This window comes from Boleophthalmus pectinirostris, unplaced genomic scaffold (assembly GCF_026225935.1).
Source record: "Boleophthalmus pectinirostris isolate CB_2022bp ecotype Guang Dong unplaced genomic scaffold, ASM2622593v1 HiC_scaffold_2, whole genome shotgun sequence".
Lineage (NCBI taxonomy): Eukaryota > Metazoa > Chordata > Actinopteri > Gobiiformes > Gobiidae > Boleophthalmus > Boleophthalmus pectinirostris.
Window position 1 is genome coordinate 15,648,433 of NW_026571152.1, and position 23,495 is coordinate 15,671,927.

The window sequence follows — 23,495 nt, forward strand, 5'->3', positions numbered from 1 at the left end:
GCCATCCAGACAAGGGGAGAAACATGCAAACTCCACACAGAAAGGCCCAGGCGACCCCAGTGAACCCAGAATCTTCTTGCTGTGAGGCATGAGTGCTAGCCACTCAGCCAAAGCCGCCATATTTGGAAATCTGTGTGTGAAAACATATCCAAGAGCCAATCGGGAGTAAGGCTGTTGAAAGTACACACCCCCTCCTGTTTGCACCACTGGTTTGGCAGGAGGCGGGAGCTAAGCAACGAGGCTGGTATCGTATTTTCCGCACTATAGGGCACACTTAAAAGCCTTTATTTTCAACAAAAAATGCCTTATAATCCAGAGTGCCTTATATATGAATTTATGTGGGTGTCTTAGTACAATTTTAGTAAACTACAAAGCCGCACCACTTACAGCATTACGGCTACCGTAGTCAGGAGCATCGTGGAGTAACACATACTGTGATTCCTTTTAATATCAAAATGCCACCTGTCAAGAGACACGCTTACAACGCCGACTTTAAACTCAAACTTATTATAAAGTTAAACTGTGAGCTGTGTGGGAGCAGTGGATGAGAGAAGGCCAACACACATTCACCAAGACAGGGAGACAGCGCCACTTACGCCACTATCTGCCAATGGATCGTGGACACCTGGGCTCAGGATCAGTATCAACTGTGGTCCGAGCTTTCACAAAGACCGGAATCATCACTGAACTGCCAGGTAACAGTAACGACACTGACTCGGATAATGACGAGAGGAATGCGGATGTGCTGGATGCTGTAATTGCTCAACTGTTTGAACAATTATGAGTTATTGTGAATACGCTAACAATTTAGCGTCTCAGACAGTATTTTTTTATGCATTACAATTGAAGAAAGTTGAGAGTTATTGTGAGCGCATTAAATAAAGTTTGACTGACTTATCTAACTGTTGTGTTTTGTTTTTGCGCCTTATAGTTTATATGTTAAAAAAGTTTGAAAATAGTCCATTCAGTGACAGTGTGCCTTATAATCCAGAGCGCCCTATAGTGCAGAAAATACGGTAATCAAACTGTTGCTAATGCTACCAGGGGCGAACTCAGGCTAAGCAGACACTGTATTGGTCTGTTTATTTTGTTATAATATCTTTATTTAAGGACACAATTGCAAAATAAATACCCCAGGACTATGTAGAGCAAGCATGTCTTCCAAGCTCTCAAAACGGGCATGTTTTTGTGCAACAAAAAGACCAAATGGTGACCTGTTTAGAGACCCCAGTGCAGCCCTTGCTCCTGCAGTCTTGTGAAAGCCCCATGCTGTGTGCTCTGTGTAACCATGTTTGTTGTGGTCTGCAGAGGTTAGAAGCAGGTAGCCTCCAGTCTGAAATATTGATGTGTGATGATACATTTATGAGCCTAGATGAACTATGCTGCCCGTTCTGAAACTACATGTTCTGCGTTTAAAGGGCCCATATTACTTTATTTTCTGATCTATGTTTTTTAATGTTGTTTCCTCATCACAAACATACCTGGAGTTGTGTTTTGTTTCATTCACACATGCTTAACACATAAACCCTGCGGCTGAGCTTTTCTCTCAAACAGAAATACTCAGCCATCTTGTGATGTCGTGGTAATACAGGAGGTGCTCCTTTATGTTTTTAGACTTCATACACCTTCACTAGAATCATGTGGATAATTTCAGCCCTGAAATTGCGAGTCTGCACTGAACAAAGAGTAAAAGTAGTTGTTACTGTGAAAAGTACATCTTCATGGCATCACAAAGTGGAACAGAGCATTTGGAGTTGTAGACAAACTAATAATAAAGGGTTACTCAAACGTGTGAGTAAAACAAAACACAACTCCAAGTATGTTTTTGATGAGGTAAGAACATTATAATCGCTTAAACACAACACCTTTATCATGCCTGACATTTTCCTGAAAATTTAGTTTATTTCAGGTTATTGAGACATAATAAATATTGTTTTATTTTTGTTGGCTTCTAGCTGCTACGGGCCTGTGCATACTTGGAAGTGGAAGTAGAAGACAATGCTCAGTGATTAATTCATAGCTCTGTGTTTTTTGTTGTCTACGATATAAATTTTTCATCAAGAAAAGCAAATCACCAGCAGTATGTGGCTTCTCCACTTATGAATACTGCAGTACATCCTTGGACTAGTTTTGCAGTAGCCTCGCGAGTTGAGAAGAAAGCTAAAGAGTTGTACACACCAAATATAATTTCTATAATAATCATAGTTAACTAATTACCTTGTTTAATTAACTAGTGCAGTGTACAGAATTGTGGCCCTCATGTTGCCAATAGATGTTATGAAAAGTCATTATGTTCAGATGGTTCTTGAGGAGCTTTGGAGGTTTAAGAAAGAGTTTTAAATGGTTATCATCAGTATGATTTTATCACAAAATGAAATTCTTCTAGTTACAGCCAATCTTCATCTGACAAATCTCTGAGTTTGCCAAGATCTCCTGTTTCTCAAAAAAAAAAAACAAAAAAAAAAAAAACATCATTATTGAGTTAACTTTAGTTTGAGTTGGTTTGAGAAGCTTTGATTCAAGTATTAGAATATGCCATTTGAATGACTGAGGGGTCCGGTCAAGCAGTAACGGGGGGAAACAGGGGCAGATTTTTTACATTCAAATGTCTTTTATTCAGAAACTAGAGGGACTATTGAAATAAGTAAGGTGAATGTAGGAAAGAGTTAACACTCCAACAGGGTAAAGTTAACCCTGCGATATTATTTCAAGTTGTTGACAAAAAAATTTAAAAACTCATGTCGGTAACAGATTGAATGAAATATGCAGCACTTTTTGGGCAATAAATACAAACAGTGATAACTACCGGTTCTCACTTAACAAACTGGTTTGAATATTTGCTTAATATAGTTTTCTACCATATGGTACAAGATTAGGTTGAAAAACCTCTTACTTTTTGAGTAATGAGATTTTTTTTATTAAGAAAGGTCATGGTAACGGAGGGAAAAGTAATGGAGGGAAAATTGTTCAAGCAAGTAGAAGGTGCATGAATTTGCATAATTTGTCAGCTTTTTTCTTCCGAATACTTTAATATTACTTCAAAATGAAAGGTAAATTTCTATAAAATATGTCAGTCCTTCCAAGCAAATTTTTATCATTTTAAATAAATTTTTTTTTTAAACAAAAAAATCATGTAACTTCATCAACAGTTCAAAGATCGAATAACACAAGATATGATGAAATACATCAATTTATTTACATGATTTGCAGGTCTTTGAAATTTGGGAAATATTTTTTGTTCCATGTTGCAAACATAGTCTGTTTAAAACATATGTAACTTTAGAACCAAAAATGGTACAGAAAAAAGGTAAACAGTTTCATAAACTAGAGTACATATGCTATCTGTTCAATACATTTTTATATCAGATGCATTAACTAGAATTTTTGGCCTTGCTGTTTACTTCTGCTTGACGGGGCCCTGAGACATTTATTTGAAAGCAATTTTGAGGAACACTAACATGTGAGTAAACTTATTAGAGAAATGTGACTGTAGATTTCTTTTTTTTTATGTTGTTTTTAGAGATAATGAAAACAAAATATTGTAACTGCCATTTTGAAAATTTTGAGTTAAGAAATAATTACGTATAATTGCTGTTCAGGTACAATAAGAACATTGCTATGGCAGGCAGGGCACTCATCACCTAAAGAAATTCTTGGTCGACTATAGACCAGTGCTGCTGATTGATTAGTCAACTAAAAAAGGGGCAGGACAAAAGCTTTTAAAATTACGTATTTCTATGTATCTGACCCATACTGCACTCTCAACCTGCACGAGAGTTCATCCAGTTATGTAGAAACAAAAATATGACAATATGCACTTAAAAAATTTAATTCTAGCCAAGTTAAGACTACTTGAAATTAAGAAAGCTTTATCATGATTTGAGTAAATTGATCTACCAGTGGAACAAGACTTTTTGCACTTAAAATATTTTTATTATAAATTTTACTCTAGCAATATTACTGTTTTATTCTACCTTTATTATAATTTTACTCTAGCAAGATTACAATCATTGATATACTAATCCAGTCCTTAAAGAAAAACAAAAGCAGTAGATTTAACAATTAAAATTTTTATTCGATAGTGCAAAGCTTAATGAATACTGCATTCTATCGTGTAGATCCATGTGTCATCTATGAGAAACAGTGTGGTTGCCTTTGGCAATTAGTGTGCAAGCAGTGGCACCCAATGTAGGCCTATGGCATACTATGGGCAAATTGTGGCATCCACAGGTTGCCTTTGGCAAGCAGTGGACCCCACAGAAAGCCTAGGGCAAGCTGTGGGCAAGTGGTGGCACCCACTGGTTGTCTTTGTCAAACAGAGCACCAGCAGTGGATGCCAAAGTAGGCCTATGGCAAACTGTGGGCAAGCTGTGGCCCTCACTGTTGGCCTTTGGCAAGCAGTGGGGCCCGCAGGAGACCTAGGGCAAGATGTGGGTAAGCGGGGGCACCCACAGGTTGCTTGTTACAAGCTTTTCTCAAGCTGTGGCACCCGCAGGTTGCCTTTGGCAAGAGGTGGAAAGGTTGTGGGTAAGCTCTAGTCCCACTAGGAGGTCTTTAGCAAGCAGTAAGCAAGCTGTGGCCCACATAGGTGGTCTTTGGCAAGTAGTGGGAAAGCAGTGGGGTACACAGGAGGTGTAGGGCAAACTTCAGCACCCACAGGTTGCCTTTGGCAAGCAATGGGCAACTAGTGGGCCCTACAGTAGTCCTAGGGCAAGTTGTGGGCAAGCAGTAGGGCCCACAGGAGGCCTAGGTCAAGCTGTGGGCAAGCAGTAGCACCCAATGTAGACCTATGGCATACTATGGGCAAACTGTGGCATCCACTGGTGGCCTTTGGCAAGCAGTGGGCTCCACAGGAGGGCCTGGGCATGCTGTGAGCAAGCTGTGCCCCCACAGGTGGCCTTTAGCAAGCAGTGGGCAAGTAGTGGGCCTCACAGGAGGTCTATGACAAGCTGTGGCCTAGGGCAAGCTGTAGCACCAACTATGGCACCAACAAGTGGCCTTTGGCAACCTGTGAGCAGGCTGTTGGTAAGCTGTGGGCACACAGGTTGTCTTTGGCAAGGCATGCATTTCAGACTCACCTTGCATTTCTGTATAATCCTGTCCCCGTTCCGACTATCCTGCTCAAAACTCAAGTGCAATTTGGTGCGTTGAGGCTCAGTTACTCGGACTGAAGAGATTCACCGCATTTCTGTGAAAACTCTCCCACTCTAGTGGTTGCGAGTGTTAATTGCTCTCTAAAATGTATAAATGTTTCTCATATAGAGGAAAAAAATGCTATACTTGGGAAATTTACTTGACGATTTTATAGTGTACCTGGAGTTGTGTTTTGTTTCATTCACAAAGGTTTAACACACAACTTCTGCATATTTAGGCCAAATTATTTTCTCAAGATGAAAACACTCTGTTCCACTTTTTGATGTCATGTGATAACACAGTAAGCACTCCCTTGATTTTAAACTTCATCCACCTTCACTAGAATCTTGTAGGTAATTTCAGACCTGGAATTGTTAATCTCAACTAAACAAAAGGTTAAAGGTATTGTAACATAGGTGTGTAATATAGAACCTTTAAGTCCAGACGCCGTCATGAGCTGCCTCGATGTTCAAACAATTCTACATTTAGTTCCTGTCCTGAATTGTCCTGCTCTACTGGAGACTGTATTCTTCCTTAGTGGGCCCCAGCCGACCTGTCAGACCACACGGCTGGCTCTCATTCTTCTATTCATATGTGAGGGCTGCTTGTTACGCTCATAATAACTCCACTGACAGTCTATCAGCAGGACTACAGTAATCTAATATCATGGCTGTGTCTCCAACTCTGTGACACCTCATTTTATAATTATCTAAATCTGCAAAGGCATCCCACTGGTCCAGATTTGTTCTTCCACACTGCAAAAAGCAATGTCTGGATAAGTTAAAAAGGCATAAAATAAGAACATTTTGCATTTTTTGTGTAGATTCAACTTTACTAGTAAAATAATCTACCAATGGAATAAGTGTGTTTTTCTTAATTCAAGCAATATTTGATTATGTTTCTTATTTTAAGCACAAAGAGTTTTTTTTTTTTCCTTAAATGTGTACTGTGTAACTTTTAGGTTGTGGGTCTGTCACCTGCTTATATGAATATGTCATTGCTCCGCCTGAAATGTTCCACAGTATGGCATTAAACAGCTCTACTTTACATTTATTCAATTACTGTAATTTCCGAACTATAAGCCACTACTTTTTTCTCACACTTTGAACCCTGCGGCTAATAAAATGATGCGGCTAATATATGGACGGATTCTTTGTTTGGCACATTGTTCATTCATATATATGATCTATGATTTGGCAACACAGCGGATGCGTGCGCAGCCCCTGTGCGGGTAACACATGGATATAAGGCTAACATGAAGTTGCTACACTAGCTAGTGATATTGTCAGTGAACTCAAATAGTTTACCGCCTTGTGATAAAAAAAAAAAGTTATGATGTTAAATGAACATTAGTGAGGGGGATACATCTTACACGTATGCATTAATGATGAGAAGAGACGTCTCAAACTTCAGTAGCCGGACATCCACTCATACCTGACTGACAGAACTAGCCTAGGCCCTGAGAGAACCTGAAATCTGCTGAAATCCTCCAAGACACTGACATGATTCAGACAGGACAACGGCTCTTGCAGAAGTCATGCGCAGCAGAGCCTGGGGAGAGACGGGGGTGTTGCACCGAGGAAGACATTCGTTTGATTGTGTTTTGAACAGTTATTTTGCACTTCATACTAGAGCCCGCCCGATATGGATTTTGTGGCCGATATGGAACCGATATAATGGGAGTTGGAGCTGCCGATAGCCGATATAATTGCCGATATATTTAGTGATATTTAGTGATATTTAGTAAAAATTCACTGTAAATCTTGAATTGTTTAAAAAACTTAGGTTTGGCTCTGGTGGATTCTAAATTGAGTTTATTTAGGCAACATTTATTGTTATTCTGACTCTTTCCCTCATATTTACAGACAGTAGATTGGCCTAATGGCATTTTTGCATCACATTCTAGCCACCAGTGATGGGTATTCCAGTTTTTTTTTTTTGAGAACCAGCTCTTTTGGCTCGCCTCACTAAAGCAGTTGGCTCTTTCGGCTCCAAAGCGACTCTTGAGATTGTTTTGTTGCAAGCAGGACTAAACCAAAACTGAACCAGGACTGAAAAAGGACTAAACCAGGACTAAAACAGATTTAAACCATGTGTAAAACAGGACTAAACCAGAACTGAACCAGGACTGAGTGTCGGGACTCGGTTTCTATCTCTCTCCCTCACTCGAGCCCAAGATTAGTCCTGGTTTATTAATTTTATGCTGAACTGCAGCCAAATATGCACTTTTTTTAATCCTATGCACACGCATATTTCTGAAAGTTTCATTTTCAGCCGCTGCTGCTGTCAAACTACAGGTCTTCATGCGGCTTGAAGAGAAAAAGTGAGAAAAAGAGAAAACATGACTCCTAATAAGAAACATGCTCCCATTGTTCGCTTCAAAGAGCCGGCTCTAAGAGCCGCTTTGTTCGCAACCGACCCATCACTACTAGCCTAGCTAGTAAAGAAACTACCGCTATTAGCCTTTAGCCGTAAAAACGTGCGCACCGCGGTAATTTATTATATGCATAAATGTGGATCATTCACATGTCTATTCACAGCTCATTTACATATCAATGCTGGTCCAGTAACAAATATACGGCCAATGTAGTCACTTTACAATAGGCCAATAGAAAACAGCCTGTTTATGTGCGGGAGCTACAGCAGCTAATCGCTAACCAAAACTAGCTTCAGAGTTGACATATTTCCAACACTCTCCGCTCACACAGGCTCCTCCTCACATCACAAGTCTGCACTAATAAATGTCCTTTTAATCCAGACTCAAACCGATTGTCCGTAAAAAGAATATAATCTCAGTGTTGCGCACGGCTGCCGGTGTAAACAATAGCACGTGAGTGATGTGACGTGACTCCGGTGGTGTGTTCAGGGACAGTACGGACTCAGACACAGACAAATTACACCGCAGATAAATACTGATGCGGAGCCACATATTTGGACATTTATCTGTCTGTAAATTGGATTAAATGAACATAAAGTAGAGAGTTTAATCTTTATAACGAGGTATAACATGCCCACGTGAAATATCGGCCCATATCAGCAAGCATATCGGCCAATAGCTGATATGTCTCCAGGTGCCCATATCGGCCGATAATATCGGCCAGCCGATATATCGGTTGGTCTCTACTTCATACACACACCCTCCTATAGAAAACACACAAAGAAATTCAGATGATGCAGCTTTTAAGGTAAAGGCAATTGATGTGGCTGTCGAAGAGGGAAATCGAGCTGCTGCATGTGAGCTTGGCATCATTGAGTCAATGGTGAGATTTTGGCGATGGCAGCGTGATGAACTGACTCAATGCAAAAAGATGATGAAAGCTTTCAGAGGTGATATAAGCAGATGGTCTGAACTTGAACGTTCTTGAAGACATGGACACCTGCGGCTTATATTCATTTACCTATATATGTATAATTTAAAAATTTTGTTAAAATTTAGTTGATGTGGCTTATATTAAAGTGCACTCAATAGTCCGGAAAATACAGTATATGTGGTTTTATAGCTCAAAAATACCTAGAAAAACAGGCATTCTGAATGTGAGCAGCTTTGCAACTAGACAGATCTGACCTGTAACTTGGTTTGGTTTAGTCTCCATGAAGATAGAAAGGTTTAATGCCATACTGTGAAACATTAAAGCCAACGCAATAACATCTCATGAAGACATGAAGAAACATGAAGAAAAGTATTTGACGAACCCTCCACCAGGAAAGTTACACAATGCACCTTTAACTGCAGCAAGATGTGTTTTCATATTTTAAGTACAGGATTTACACACAGATTTGTTCCTTTGGAAGATTATTTTACTTGCCAAGTGAAATTTATTCAAATCATGATAAAACTATCTTAATTCAAGTAATCTTAACTTGTTTAGATTTTCATTTTTGCAGTGCACAATTAAACTCCAATGTTGAGACTAATTCATGGTCTTCTATTCTTGCTCGGTGCATGTTCAGGCCCCTCTCTGCTGGCTGCTATGCTAATCTTAGCCACAACTGGGTGGGTCGGTGGGTGGGTGGTTGGTGCCGGACCCCCAGAGAGGGGATTGTTAGAGAAGAGGTGGGTAGTGAACGCAGGGGTGTGAAGTAACTAAATATTACGATTAGAAATTAAGAGGTATCAATGACCCCAGTGTCGAAAAATGTTGTGAGCTAATAACTATTTTTATGGACAGAGTATACACTATGTTTCCAATGTCATCCAGGCAGAGTTGCAAAGTAGTCAACACTCTGGCTAGAAGATTCCTGGGATTAATTCCAGTTTGCATGCTCTCTCTATGTCTAGATGTTCAAAGTAGATATATCTAAGAAAAGAAATATGATTACAAGAACTAACAGTGGAACTGGATTTCAGATGACATCAGACTATTCTATAAACCAATCACATTTAATACTTATACTTTTTTTTAGTTAACCAATCACTGCTATTTGGTTGTGACATATGTAATGCACCAAATCCTGTAGGAAGAAGGGCAATAACGTCTTTCTCCTTGGTAAAATTCACCAAACATTCTCTTTGTTCCGGCTTTAAATCCTCGATCTCTGGAATCGTTGCCAACACAGAATGTATGGCTTTGTCTACATCCATCTCGACCACTTTGTTTATTGTTGTGCTGTACCACAAATGGGACCCAGACAGGCGCTTGAGTTTGACGTCACAGCTTCACAGCTCTTCGCTAATTGGTCGGTATGCAGTCTACAACTCCTACTCGCTGGAGAGAAATGAAATTGAGCAGAGGCATTGAGCAGCCTGGATAACAAGTTTTAAGTGTAGTCATGAAGAGAAAATATTAGTTTCAATATTCAGATTATTATCAGATTGTTGTAGCAAACAGATTGATTAAAATTACATGTAAATAGCAAAATCATCAGATTGGTCCAACTTATTACTAAAATCAAATTGAGCAGTTTGGATGTATGTAAAATGTCTAGAAATCAGATATATTCTGAAGAATCATAATAAGAATCAGATTCCTTGTAACCGCAGCCACTGTTTTTGTCCCTCATCTGGTAGTATGATATTACATTCTCCACTACTTCAGGTACATTCACTGATTAAACTTCAACTAGTCAAAAGATAAATAAGATAATCATCTTTAATTCAAGAAAGTACAACAAATATAGATAACTATCTTTTAATTTCAGCATAGCTCAGAAAGTAGGACTAAAAGAAACATTGAAATACTTTAACAGCAAAAGACCATTACCATACTTTGGCATGGTCATTATAACAATATGAAAATGAATTGTGATCTATTCAGTCACCATTGTCACCGCTCTATGTTTAATTAATTAGTGCATTAATTATATAATTTACTGCAGCTTGCTCAGACACACAAAAATACCATCTACTTTTCCCCGTTCACTTCTATTTTATCAGCCTCCATCATGCTCTTGATAATATACTCAACTACACACCTCAAATATTACCAGGCTCTGTTGTCTTTTCAAAAGTCTTCCTTGTGTTTATGTCCTAACCCTATGATCCCTCTCTCACCAATCTGCTCTTCTCACAAACTTTGCCCCATCTCCCTAAAACAAGTGCACTTCGATGTATGTGTTTCTTTCACAATGTCCAAAGCGAGGTAACGTCTTTCAAGAACACTACTTCACTCAAGGGTCCTTTCCACCATCTTGAATTGATCATGCCTATGTTGGAGTGGCTCTCATTGAAACTCGCTAGAAGTAGCCATGAATACACTGGGCAGGTTTTCAAGACCCCACACCAAAAGAATCACCCACTCGTGTTGAGACAATGCACCCCCAAGTTCTTCAGATCTACCCCATTGAAAACTCCTCCCCCTCAGCTTGTCTTGCTACACTCCCTCGCTACATACATTAACCTACATTGTGTTTCCATTTGTTGGCCCTGTCATTGTTGCTTACGCCCACTGTTCCATCCATCCATGTCTTTGCAGGTCTTCACTGATTGTCCATTGGTCCATTGATTGTCTATTGCGTTGGTCTTTAGGTCTATCTCATCCTATGGTGCGTTCAGCGACCTACGCCTACACAATGCAATCCAAGAACATAATCCCCTAAATGAGAGGATTTACCAGGGTAAAACCAGGGAATGGAGCACACTGACACTGCATTTTAAGTGTTAGGAATCGATTTCCGGCTTTGGAAATTTGCTGAGTGTCCTCCCTGCTTTTCACCCATTTGACTGTAACTGGCAAATAAGGGTTAAAGAAGCTGTACTTGATTTTTATTGTCCTACAGATGTGAAAAACAACTAGTGGTCCAAAGTTGATCCTCACTTCCTTCCAAGCATTCTAATTATTCTTTGCAACAAATATGTAAGTGCTTTTCACAGGTCTCAGTGCTGTGTGTGTGTATATATATATATATATACACACACACTGGACTGAGATGTCTGTTGTTTTTCCTGGTATCTGCTGTATTTTTTTTTATTTTTTAATTTTTTATTGGAGATAAGTAATAAATTGGTGCTTCAATTGTTGATTCTGATGCTGTTTCTCAGTCCTTTATGTAGATTTTACTCCTTTTTTACATGTAAACAGACATGCAGAGTGGACATGCATCTCCCTGATTGGTTAATCGGTCTGTCAGTCATGCCCTCTGAAAATCATGCCTTTTGAAATCAATGAGACAGGATACTCCACAAACATGTATTTGTAAAGTTTTTCAAATTGTGTGGTTCTGGCTGTCCAGGTAAGATGCAAACCTCATTTTGAGGACATATATTGACCCTAAGAGCTGCTTATATAATGTATTAGTACAGGAGCAAGAAAGACACATTTTGCTCAGATATGTACATGGGGATAGTGACGAAAAAAAAACAAAAACGTTTTTTTCTGGTGAGTACTGCTCTTATGATTAGAGTTGCGATTTATGTTTTAATAGGTTTTTGTTCATTTCTCATTTTAAAGGCATCTCGAACAACTGACAAAAATATGATCAAGAATCACATTTTGGATCTAAACTACAGGGTTAGCAGTTTTAAACTGAATTGAGCAGAATATCTTGTCATTTGTGAAGGAAATGATGTACGTTTTTCTAATTGCGTCCATTCAAATAGAGATTTAGATTTGACTGTGATTAATCTTGCAGTCCTATTGCAGAATCTTTTAAGAACACTTTACCCATAACAAGATGTCTGCTGTTTTTGGCTTGAACTTTTATCCTCCTCCTTCTGTTCCTCCATAGCATTACCAGCACCTGACCTTACACTCACTCCAACATAAAGTGCACTTGAGGCAATAGAGTCCAAAACAGGTCTGAAACCCTACCTCCCCTGGGCCCTCTCCTGGTGCTCCACTCACCTCTCCCTCAGTCCAAACATGTGTGTGGAAGATTGTGTTACTCCAAATAATGACCTGCTATGTCAAAACTGTCAGTGCCTCGTGTGCACAAGAAGAGGGTCCAAGTATCTGTAAGATGGAATTTCTGATACTTCGTCCATCAATTTTATATATATGTACATCCTTCAGTCCTGGTTTTCATTTAGTGTAGTTTAGATCTGGTTTAGTTCTGCTATTGTCCCAGAAGTTCAGTCCTGGTGTAGTAATGGTTTTGACCTGGTTTACTCCTTATTAAACCCTGATTTTGTTGCTTAGACCTAGAGTAGTTCTAAACTTGAGCCAGACTATGACTAAACTCGGACTACAAAAAACCTGGAGCAGGACCAAGTCAGGCTACGTAGTATATGTAGTTTAAAGATTTTGTATTACTTATATGGGGTATTCATTGTTATATTTAGATATAACAATCACAAGCTATTTCCTGAAAACACCAACACAAATACAAAATGTTTAATTAGTAGGTTAAGTCACTCCCACTTCAGAGCGCTGTCTATTTTAAGCATGCTTTAGATCTCTTAAGCATTAGTATTTTCCACATTTAATATTTTATGTAAAAATATTAAATGCCTTTTGAATTTTGCCGTTTTTGGCCTCTGCTGTCAGCACAACAGAAATCGGCCGCAGAACGAGTCCAGTGATGATTTATGGACTTTAAAACTGTGCAAGAGAGGTCTGGATTTCTCCCTGTGACGCAACAATCCAGGGAAAATTGAAACAGGATCAATGAAACAACATGAATAAGATGCAACTCTTGGTATGTTTTTGATGAATGGACAACAGTAATAATAATATATAGCCTTTAAAATCCAGCTTTATTACTGTTTTATCTGGTTTCTGTTGTTCTTTGTTCACTCCATTACACAGTCCAGATTTTGATTTCTCTTCATTCACAGAATTCACCGTGTAGAAAACTACCTCGATACTGCATCCATGGTCATGTTGGAGTGGCACTACATTAGCATACATAGCGCGGGGGCCCCATGCACTCAGGACAGGATTAGTTCTGCTCTCCTCCCACTGTCTGATGGCTCTTTAGATGGACCCCAGCCCGCTCGCCCAGTGCCCTATAGTTAAGTCATTATCATTCAGCGCCATAGAGTCCACAGCTCTGAGAATCGGAGCTTGGGAGTGACATCTCATTTGGCGCAGTTCAAAGATGCACAATTCCCCATTAGACGATGATGGAGGAGCTGCTAAGGTCCCAATTAATCTCTATAAACACTCAAGTAAAGCCTTTATGTTTCCTAATTCAGCCTTGTAATGTTTTTGGCAAAAGTCGCTGTTCGTGGACTACGTCACGCTTGTTTTTACAGCTTGAGATAGTGGTGTCAGTTTTTACAATCTGGGGGGTAAAAAAGACTATAGAAAGGAGAGGAAGAAATGTACACAACTATATCTGATGCTGGTTCTCTAACCTTTCAGACAAACACAAAAATAGTATTACACTTAGACAAACTTTAATGATCCACAAGGGGAATTATTTGTACACAGTAGCTCACACATCACAGTATAATATAATATGATAATGGTAAATGGTCACCTTTTTATATAGTGCTTTTCCACCTTCAAGGCACTCAAAGCGCTTTACTGGTACATCAAGGAACCACTCAGCCATACACACACACATTCATACACCAGTTTACACAGACACTGGTGAGCTGAGTTAAGTGTCTTGCTCAAGGGCACAATGACAGCATTCATCTGTAGTAGCTACAATAGCTTCTCCAACCTGTCGGTCAGTTGATTCAAACAGCCAACCTTCAGATCACTGGACAAACGCTCTGCCAAAAAAACATAAATGGTAATAGGAAATTCAAAACAAGTAGCAAAAATACCAAGAACATTGTGTCAAATAAAACATAATTATCTAAATGTATATGTTCAAGTAAAAATAAAATAGAAATATAGTAAACACAAAATATTTCTGAGATATATTGATCGAATTGTAAACATTTGCTTAAAAATCATTGGACACTTATTTCCATAACCACATGAGGAAGGTCAGTGGCATATTTGCTGGGTTTCAGATCCACATTTTATAGATCAATATTATTTAATACTGATGGGGCCAGTTAAAATGTATATTGTTTAAATGCAGATTTAGGTTGGAATACAATGAGTTCTTAGGTCCAGTTCCTAATAGAAATCAGATTCAACATTTGTGAAGTTATTTTTTTGGATGTTTCAAGGCAAAGTGCAAAGTAATCAACAGGAAAAACTGGCTCTTGCATCATCATCACATTGTAGAATCTGAAAACCATCTGACCATGTCCTGAATGATGAGTTTTCATGGCTGCCATTAGAGCAACGTGATATTTTACCACACTGTAAAACTAACCACCATTTCAAATTGCTTACTCCTAGCTATGAGACAGTTAAAGTTTTTGTAGACCTTGGGTGGTGATCTGTACTGTATTGTACTTTTGCAATCTTTTATTTGTTTTATATCTTACTCTATATATCCTGATCTTATAATACTTTATCTTTTAATATCTTACTCTCTATTTTTTTTTTTTAATCTTGTTTCCTCATCAAAAACATACCTCGAGTTGTGTTTTGTTTCATTCACACATTTTTAACACACAAATCCTGCATATATTGGCTGACTTCTTCTCTCAAACAGAAAACACTCTGTTTCACCTTGTGATGTAATACAGGAAGTGCTCCACTGTATTTTTAAATTCCATACACCTTCACTAGAACCATTTGATTTCAGCCCTGGAACTGCCAATCTCAGCTCAGCAGTAGCCGTTTACTTGAAAACTACCACTTCATGACATCACAAGGTGGAACAGAGCATTTTGAATCAAACAAAACACAACTCTGTATGTTTTTTGAGAAGGTAACAATATTCTAACATGGCTTAAAGCTCACAAGAGTAACTTTTACCTAATATAGGACCTTTATGATGTATGCTATAATTTTTCTTCAAAATCCATAAAAAAATCTACACATTTTCTCTTATATTTTGCTTCCATTGTTTCTTCATCCATCAGGTCACGTGTTGTTATTCTTACATTTTACACACTTTAACATTTGCTCAAACTCATAAGTCTCAGTGTTTGGATTGCAGATGGAATTAAGCTTTAAAACACTCTCCCCCCCCTCACATGTGACTGGTGTGTCTGTGGCGCCTTGGCAGGCAGACAGATGACCATGAGCTGATAGCGCCGCCCTATTGTTCAGGAAGTTACATGTGATGGCCAGTTACCACACAGGCTTGTAATCTATTCGACTCAGGTAAGGAGGCGAGGAGGGTCGATTCTGTGAAAGCTTGTTTATGTCACTGTAGTAAAGGAGTATGGACTATGTGATGGGGCTGTGAAAGAAAAAGGCATTGGACATAAAAAACTAAAATAATTAGTTTTGCTTTTTCAATTTTTAAAGAGGGGGTATTTTACTTATATAGACATTGCCATGTTGCCTTTTATTGTTTTGAAAATGCTATATTCGCCGAAAACTGTTAGCATGTTTCACAAGTTTCACTCTTCCCTTCCTTTGCTCTCTGCACTCCCCCATCCCCCCTTCAGAGCACTATCACAACACAATCATGGTTAACCTGACTCACAACAGATTGATATGTGTATCACTTTGAATTGATTTCTAGATGATTTATCCATCTGAACAGCTCTCACTGAAAGCTTTTAGAAAAAGAAAGGACTTGCGCCAGAATGCCTCGAGCAGATTGAGCGAAACATCCTCAAGTGCCCACCCACCAATTTCTTCTTAGCCACGGCAAACATGTCAAAATGGCATATCCAACTTGCGCCAGGTAAAATCAAAACAAGTGTCAGGAAGGAAGATATTGACAAAAATGTTTGCCATTTTTGCAATACAAATTTGCACATTACAGGTGTTACAAACCACCATCGACCTCTGCTGGCACCACCATGTTTGTGTGGCTTCTTGTAGGCCCTAGTTCCACAGATATATATATAGATCCATGATGTAGGCCTGGTGCTTAGGGTTGTCGTCATGTTGCCTGAAACATCTCCCTGTGCACATAGAAGCCATGTGATTGGGCCGACCACTGCTCAGGTCGAACTGTACAGCGGGAGCACCTCAAGATGGATTCTCGTGAGTTTGTGAATTCACAAATACCACAAGAATCCATCCTGCTGAGCAGGGTTAGATCAGTGTGCATCCTGCTTCTGAAACTACAGCACATCACATCAGATTTGTCATGTTGTTGTGTACAGTTTTACATCATGCTTTTGTATATTTATGGAAAATTGTCGTGTGGGAGCATGGGTGATGAAGGCTTGCAAGGTCAATTCCCTTACAACCTACTGTTTAGAAGTTTTTTTTTAACAACCAGGACCCAGAAGGCAGAAGTACCACCAGAAGAAGACCACCACCTAATTCCAATAGTACCTGTAGAAAAGTTTTAACTTGCAAATTACATTCATTTCCTTGCCAACTCATCCATCATACCAGAGAACCAGCAGTGAGTTTTATTCAACTGAAAAGAGCTTTAAACCTTGTTGGTGGAACCCAGGTTTAATTATACAAGTTACACCCACCAAAATTTCAGTTTGATTCTAAGGAATAGACTTGTGATAATTGTACTTTTATATTATCATGTGGCCTTATATCTGTGTAATCAGCTCAAGATCATTCAGGAAAGTTTAATGTCTGTATTGAGAGTCACTTTTTTAGTATCGATACCTCAAATGAGTATCTAGTTTCGATACTAGTTTAAGTATCAATTAATATCTAATGTTTGACACCCTTATTTGCAATACATATTTACCATAGAAAAGATGCATTTGAGTACTCTCTCTGCATGTTCCCCATCTTTCTCATCCGGTATCCAGTCGCACGTTTTGTTGACCACTGATTTCCTATTTGTTTTCATTTTCCTTCCTGATCCAAATTGAATTTCCCTCACCGCACCGTGTTTTGCTTCCTGCTTCCAATCTCCATAACCTTTGACTGGACCCGACCTCCTGCGTCCTGCTACTTCTCTTTTACACTTTTCCTTCTCTTTCTCTTTCCCTTCTCCACCTACACTCCCTCTCTCCCTCCCTCTCCCACACACTTCCTACCCTACCTCCTCCCTCCTCTCCACCACCACTCCCTCCTCCTCCTCCTCCTCCTCCTCCCTTCTTCCCCCGGCGTGTGACTCTGCTGTCTGCTCCCAGCTCAGCTCAGTTTGCGCTCGGCATTGGAGAGGAGCAGATCAGCACTGTAAGCGCAGTTGCTCTGGAGAAGTGGCTAAGTGGACAGGCAGACGGATAGGGGACAGCTACAACAACAAAAGTAGAAAGTGCACAGAGAAAGAGCTTAGCTAGCAGTTTGGGTCTGCAGCTGTTGCAAATTTGGACTTCTTATTTGGAGCTAAAGAGGCGCTGACATGGGTAGGTTTAGCTGTCAAAGTGAGTTTTTAGCTATGAGAATGTTGGAAGGGTAGGCAGTGTGAGTGGAGATATCTGGAGTGGCATTGAACCCGCAACCTGTACTTTTTGGAGATGGACTAAATTTGGTGATTGACCTCCAAGCCTTTTTGGAAGTGACCCCAGTAGAAATAAAAAAAAAAAAAAAAAGAACAAGTCTGGATATATTTGTGTTTTTGTAAATTTTCGCCAAAGGATTCTTGGAAGAAAATTGAAATTGCTGGCTACGGTGGACCAGCCTGGAGGTGTCTGTTCTGAGGGACTTGTCTAGTTGATCTTACCCCTAGAACATGGGCGCTTTCTGGGGTAGCGTCTGGCTGCTGCTGGCTGGACTTGTGGTTCTCAGGACAGAAGGTTATGGAGCTCAGAATAAGAACAACATCCCCAGGTTAAAACTTTCTTATAAAGGTAAGTTTGGATTTATTTTAATGTTTTTAATTGCCAAATGTTTTACTTAGACAGGCTTTTCAGATGCATAAGGGGATAGAAAGATAAAATATGAGGTAATACGCTGTAGTAAAACCATCAGAAATACAAAACCTTATGAGAAAAATCATGAATGAATTTCTGATTTAGTAGCTGCATGTTTTGAAGTGAACTTTTTTTTTTTTTTAAACCAAATCATTTAACTGTGGTCCGTGTACATCTGCTAAAATAATAAGTGTTTTATAAAATCTATTATGAAATGTATTTTAAAGTAATGAGGAAATAAGTGTTCAAGTAAATAAAAGGCTAGCCAGGATCTTACAACAGTCCAGCCCTGGTTCCCACGCTGAACTGTCCTACACATGGTAAATGAGAGCCTTGGTCACTGGTCTTTCCCCTTCTGTTGCAATCGAGCATTCACCACAAGCTGCTGATTGCTTATTCATATTTTCTTTTATCCATCAGCGTGTTCTAATGCATTTCTAACATTTGCTTTTATTAAAAAATATATTGATTTGTTGTTTTTGCTTCTTGCTGGGAAGTGTAAACCCACCAACGGGAGGGCTTTTGGTTCCAAACTTGCTCTGTGATTATCCATTTTGAAATGAATGCCTGTCTGTGTGCGCTTGCTGTACAAAGCCAGCCATTTTTTTTGTGGAAATTATCTGTAAATTAATACCAAAACATACAAGAAGACTGTCTAGTTTGGTTTATTACGTTTGTACCGGTAACTAACTTTTAATACTTCTTACTTGGACAACACCCGATACTACCATTTTCACCACAATTATTTATTTATTTATTCATGTAGGTGCATTTATTGTTAAAACTAACTCTCGGTGAAAACTTTCAGTTTGCGACGGACTACCAACTGTCACAGTAACGTTACCCGACTGCATTTTGTCATTGCTTCCCCTGGCTAAGACATATCACCCGTATTGCGCATTTGAAGTCCTGGTATCTGTGCCTGGAATTGAAAGGAAGGGCATCTGGCTTTAAAAAAAAAAAATTGGATTTCAAAATACTTAAAGTGAGATTACGTCATTTTCTTACCCGCATGGTTCCAGTTAAAACCGTACTTTTGGAACGTTTGAGGAGATGGACACACAGTGCAATAAAAACATCCAAAATGAAAAAAAAAAAAGAAAAAGTTACATACTTTGGCTTTAACTTTTGCTGAAACGCTGTACTTTTTAGCAGCTCCGTCATTCCCATTAGTGTAAAGCAGTCCTGGTACTTGATTGGCGGTCTTGTCAAGCATCCCGTTTTTTTTTCTCCCTGCTGATTTTTCCTCCTTGCTTGTCAGTTTTCCGCTCCGTTCTTCCTGCATGGTAATTACACCGAGGATGAATGGTGGCGGTCTGTTTCGACAGCGGCAGATGGCTGTCCCAAAGAGAAATAATAATTATACCCAGCAGAACGCGCACTCTCTAACACCACCAATACAGTTGTAAGCTCGCAGGAAAAAAAAAAAAGAGAGAAAAAATTGTCCCACCATCTGTATTCGGCTAATGATACCTGTAAGCTAATCAGTCATTGAAAAGCGCTAGTTGTCAGTTAGCTTGCAACGCCCATGCACCGATAGCGCTATTAGAAACACCGCCTCTGCCATATCCGTGTCACGTAATTAGCATTTTCGCTTTTAGGCTTAATATACACGCCATAGGTGAATGAAAAACGCTAAAGGGTAATTTATATGACTACAAAAGGATGGTAATTTTAGTGTAGAGATTTGCAACATCTGGGCCCATTTGCGAAGTTAAAAGCTGTTATTACATTATGAATTATGCATGCGATTACATAAATAATGGATTTCTCATAAAAGGTGGTAAATGGTACTGAAGGTTAATAAAAGTGAATTGCTGTGAGTGAAGAAGCAGTTAATAATACGAAGAAGAATGCAGAAGGGTGATGATACATACAAACAGGCTCTGCTAGGTTAAATACATTTTAATATGTTACCGCGGGGATGACCAAGATGGCGGGTTATTGGGGTGATCAGATTTGTGAAATTAAAAACTGGGACACACCCGGGTTGGGATGGTTGGTATAAATAAAACAAATAAAACACGTAACAATGTCCATTCTCGACTCACTTCTGTTAGTCATGAGCTGCGGGACTTTTGTCGGTAAATGTTTTTGCCTTACGATTTTTGGGTTTTAAGTAAACAAACGATAATATATTCCCCTCTTTACTGGTGGTTGGTATCAAATTAGTCAAAATAGGGTACACTTTGGACATTTCTTGTTCAAAAGAGGGACAAATCAATGGTTTTGTATAAGTTTGAGGACACAGGGCTCAAAACGAGGTCTGTACCAGGTTAATAGGGACATCTGGTCACCCTTTACAGGACAGTTTTGATCAATTTTTATTTGGTTTCAGGCTTTTGTGCGTGTTGTCTTAATTTGGTCCTGGTTTAGTCATGAGTTAGACTAGGCCAGGTCTTGTTCTAGTCCTGATTTAGTCCTGGTTCAACCGAGATATAGCTCTGGGTTTAGTCTCAGTATAGTCTTATTTTGATGTGTGTGTTTGTGTATGTATGTGAGTGTTTTTTATGGTTTCATTAGTTGGCGAAAAGTTATAGTCTTAGTTTATGAGAAATATTTGTACTTTTAGTCATAATTTCAGTTATCATTTATGTTTAATTTAGTTGTAAGCAGGGACTATATGACTTTTTAGAAAACTCTGACAAATGAGTTTAGTTGACGAACTTAAACTAACCCTCAAAGATGGTCCTATCTACAACTCGAAAATACCAAATATCATTCGGGGTTTCCATTTCATAATGACTGTCTAATTAAAATGGCAAAATTTTGTGGATCCTCTTTTTAGAATGACTGCTGAATAGCTTAACACGTGGAACTTAACTCAAATAGAAGTGTTAAGGATGGTTGCCAGTGAAATTACAAGCTTATTCTCAAATTTGTAGAAAGGTACAGCCCTAACCACAGCTTTCACACTGCAAAAGTAAAATGACAGTTTTGATTCATTTAGTCGGTATTGTAGGTTATTGCAGTAAAGTGTTCTAAATTGCCCACGTCTGTTCTCATTAAAATAGATTATTACATAATGAATAATTGATACCTTTTCATACATAATTCATTACTCTTGATGAAAGCACATAGCTGGAAGGTAAAGGAAGTCTGACCTCTACAGGAGAACCAGGGTTGAAGGTAACAAAGTACAAGCAGTAAAGTACAGTACTTAAGTAGAATTTTTAGGTATCTGTAATTTACTTAAGTACATTTTAAAGTGAAGACTTTTTACTTTTATTTCACTACATTTGAAAGCACGTATCTGTATTTTATGGGTCATTACATTTTTTAACTGAACTGCAAAGTAAAAGTATATTTCATATGATTTTAGGGGTTATTTTATGATGTTGGTGGTAACATCCTGACAAAGGCTATTGAGTTCAAGCTTCAGCTTTGCACAAACAAAAATAAATACAAAAATTCATGAGAAAAAAATATGATATTACAATAAGATCTTGTATTGCAAGTGTTAATCAACATAAGTGTCTTTTTTCATCAATATCACTGCATTTGAACCAAATTAACAACACTTGAAATACTGAAAGCTTTTTCTCTTAAAGTACATTTGAAGAGTTCATTCACAAAAACAGATAAGTGCCATTTTTTAAAAAGTGATCAGAGGCTTACAGTTTACACTTTGTATAGAAATAACTGAGTACTTTAATACTTTTACTTAAGTAGTATTTTTCACGTGTGATATTTTTACTTTTACTTGAGTTTTATTTTTATAGTTTTATAGTACTTCACCCACCACTGAAGAGAATACACAAGCCACATACTAGTACACTGTAGTCCACGGCGGGGATGTTGGTATTAAAATAGCACAATAGTAGATATACTGAAAACTGTTATTCCATTCAGTCATTGTGGTTTTGACCCGTCCACCCACACAGCCTTCCTCCGGCTCACCGGGAGGCTGCAGAGATCCTCAGAACCATCGCGCGCTGGGTCGTGGGCCAGTGGAGAAGGGGGAAAGATAACAACGCTACCCCACGGCTAACTAAATACCAGCTAGCGCCAACTGTGTCAACATAAAGTGGTGAAATAAGTTGAGACTGACAGATTTTTGGTGAAACAAAAAGCAAATATATCAAGGTTGAGATTTTTTTTAAGACGAGACTCTACAGGCAAAACTTTTTATTTATTTATTTATTTCATTTTTTTGGTCAGTGTGGTCTCAACTTTCATGTGGAGCCAACAAACTCTTCCACTCTGCACTGAAATATGTTTTAATATTTAATTCAGTCAACTCACAGGATTTTTTGATATCTAATTCTAAAGTTTTAAACGCCAAAACTGAGGCAAAATTTGAATATTTTGGCACATAATTAACTCACACACTACAAAATACAAAATCCCCTCTGTATATTTTTAGCAAAAAGTAAAACGAAGCTAGAACTTTAAACCTGGTTCATTTCATGTTTCTGTTTTAAATGTCCCAAAAATTGTCAGTGTTGGCCATTTTTACACGTAAAGTCCCTTACTTTTATATGAAAACATTACATGATGGAAACCTGAATAAATTGTTTTCTTATGTTTATTTGAGTTAACTTCGGCAGAAGTTTCAAATTGATAATTTTTTTTTTCCTATTTACATGCAGTGTCTCACCTTGATTAGTATATGACTGAAATTATCATTGCATGCAACGTTTAAAGGTGTAGCAGTATGAATCTTGGAGGTATGTTTTTCCAGAAGCCCACAGTATGATGCTGGTATAGAGTTGTGGTTAACTGAATATAGTAGAATTTTAAAGGCACATATTACACCATTTTCTGATCTATGTTACAGTGTTGTTTCCTCATCAAAAACGTACCCAGAGTTATATTGTTTCATTCACACATTCAAACTCCATACACCTTCACTAAGGATAATCATGTGGACAGATTGGAATTGTGAATCTATACAGAACAAAATGTAAAAAGTAACTGTTGACATAAAGACTACCACTTCAGGACATCACAAGGTGGAACGGAGCATTTAGAGCTTTACCAATGTAGAGAGACTTAGGCCCCGTTTACACATACTTCGGTATTTTTAAAAACAAAGATATTTCCCTTTGTTTGTACCCATCTTTTACTCGCAAACGACAAATTCACCCCTGAAAATGAATCTTTCTAAAAACTTCGACTAGAGTGGAGATTCTGGAAAACTACGGTTTCGCATTTTCGTGTAAAGTGAGATAAA

The 23,495-nt window shown here is 38.5% G+C and overlaps 1 protein-coding gene across 1 annotated transcript in view; it reads left to right on the plus strand.

Moving 5' to 3' along the window:
* The first annotated feature begins 17,633 nt into the window (after positions 1-17,633).
* The window catches only part of sema3ab (sema domain, immunoglobulin domain (Ig), short basic domain, secreted, (semaphorin) 3Ab), a 49,541-nt gene continuing 43,679 nt past the window's right edge, over positions 17,634-23,495 (plus strand). Inside the window, exon 1 of the mRNA XM_020934759.2 lies at positions 17,634-18,256. Within this exon, the coding sequence (XP_020790418.1) occupies positions 18,139-18,256 (118 nt within the window). The 5' untranslated portion in view covers positions 17,634-18,138. The remainder of the gene's footprint in view (positions 18,257-23,495) is intronic.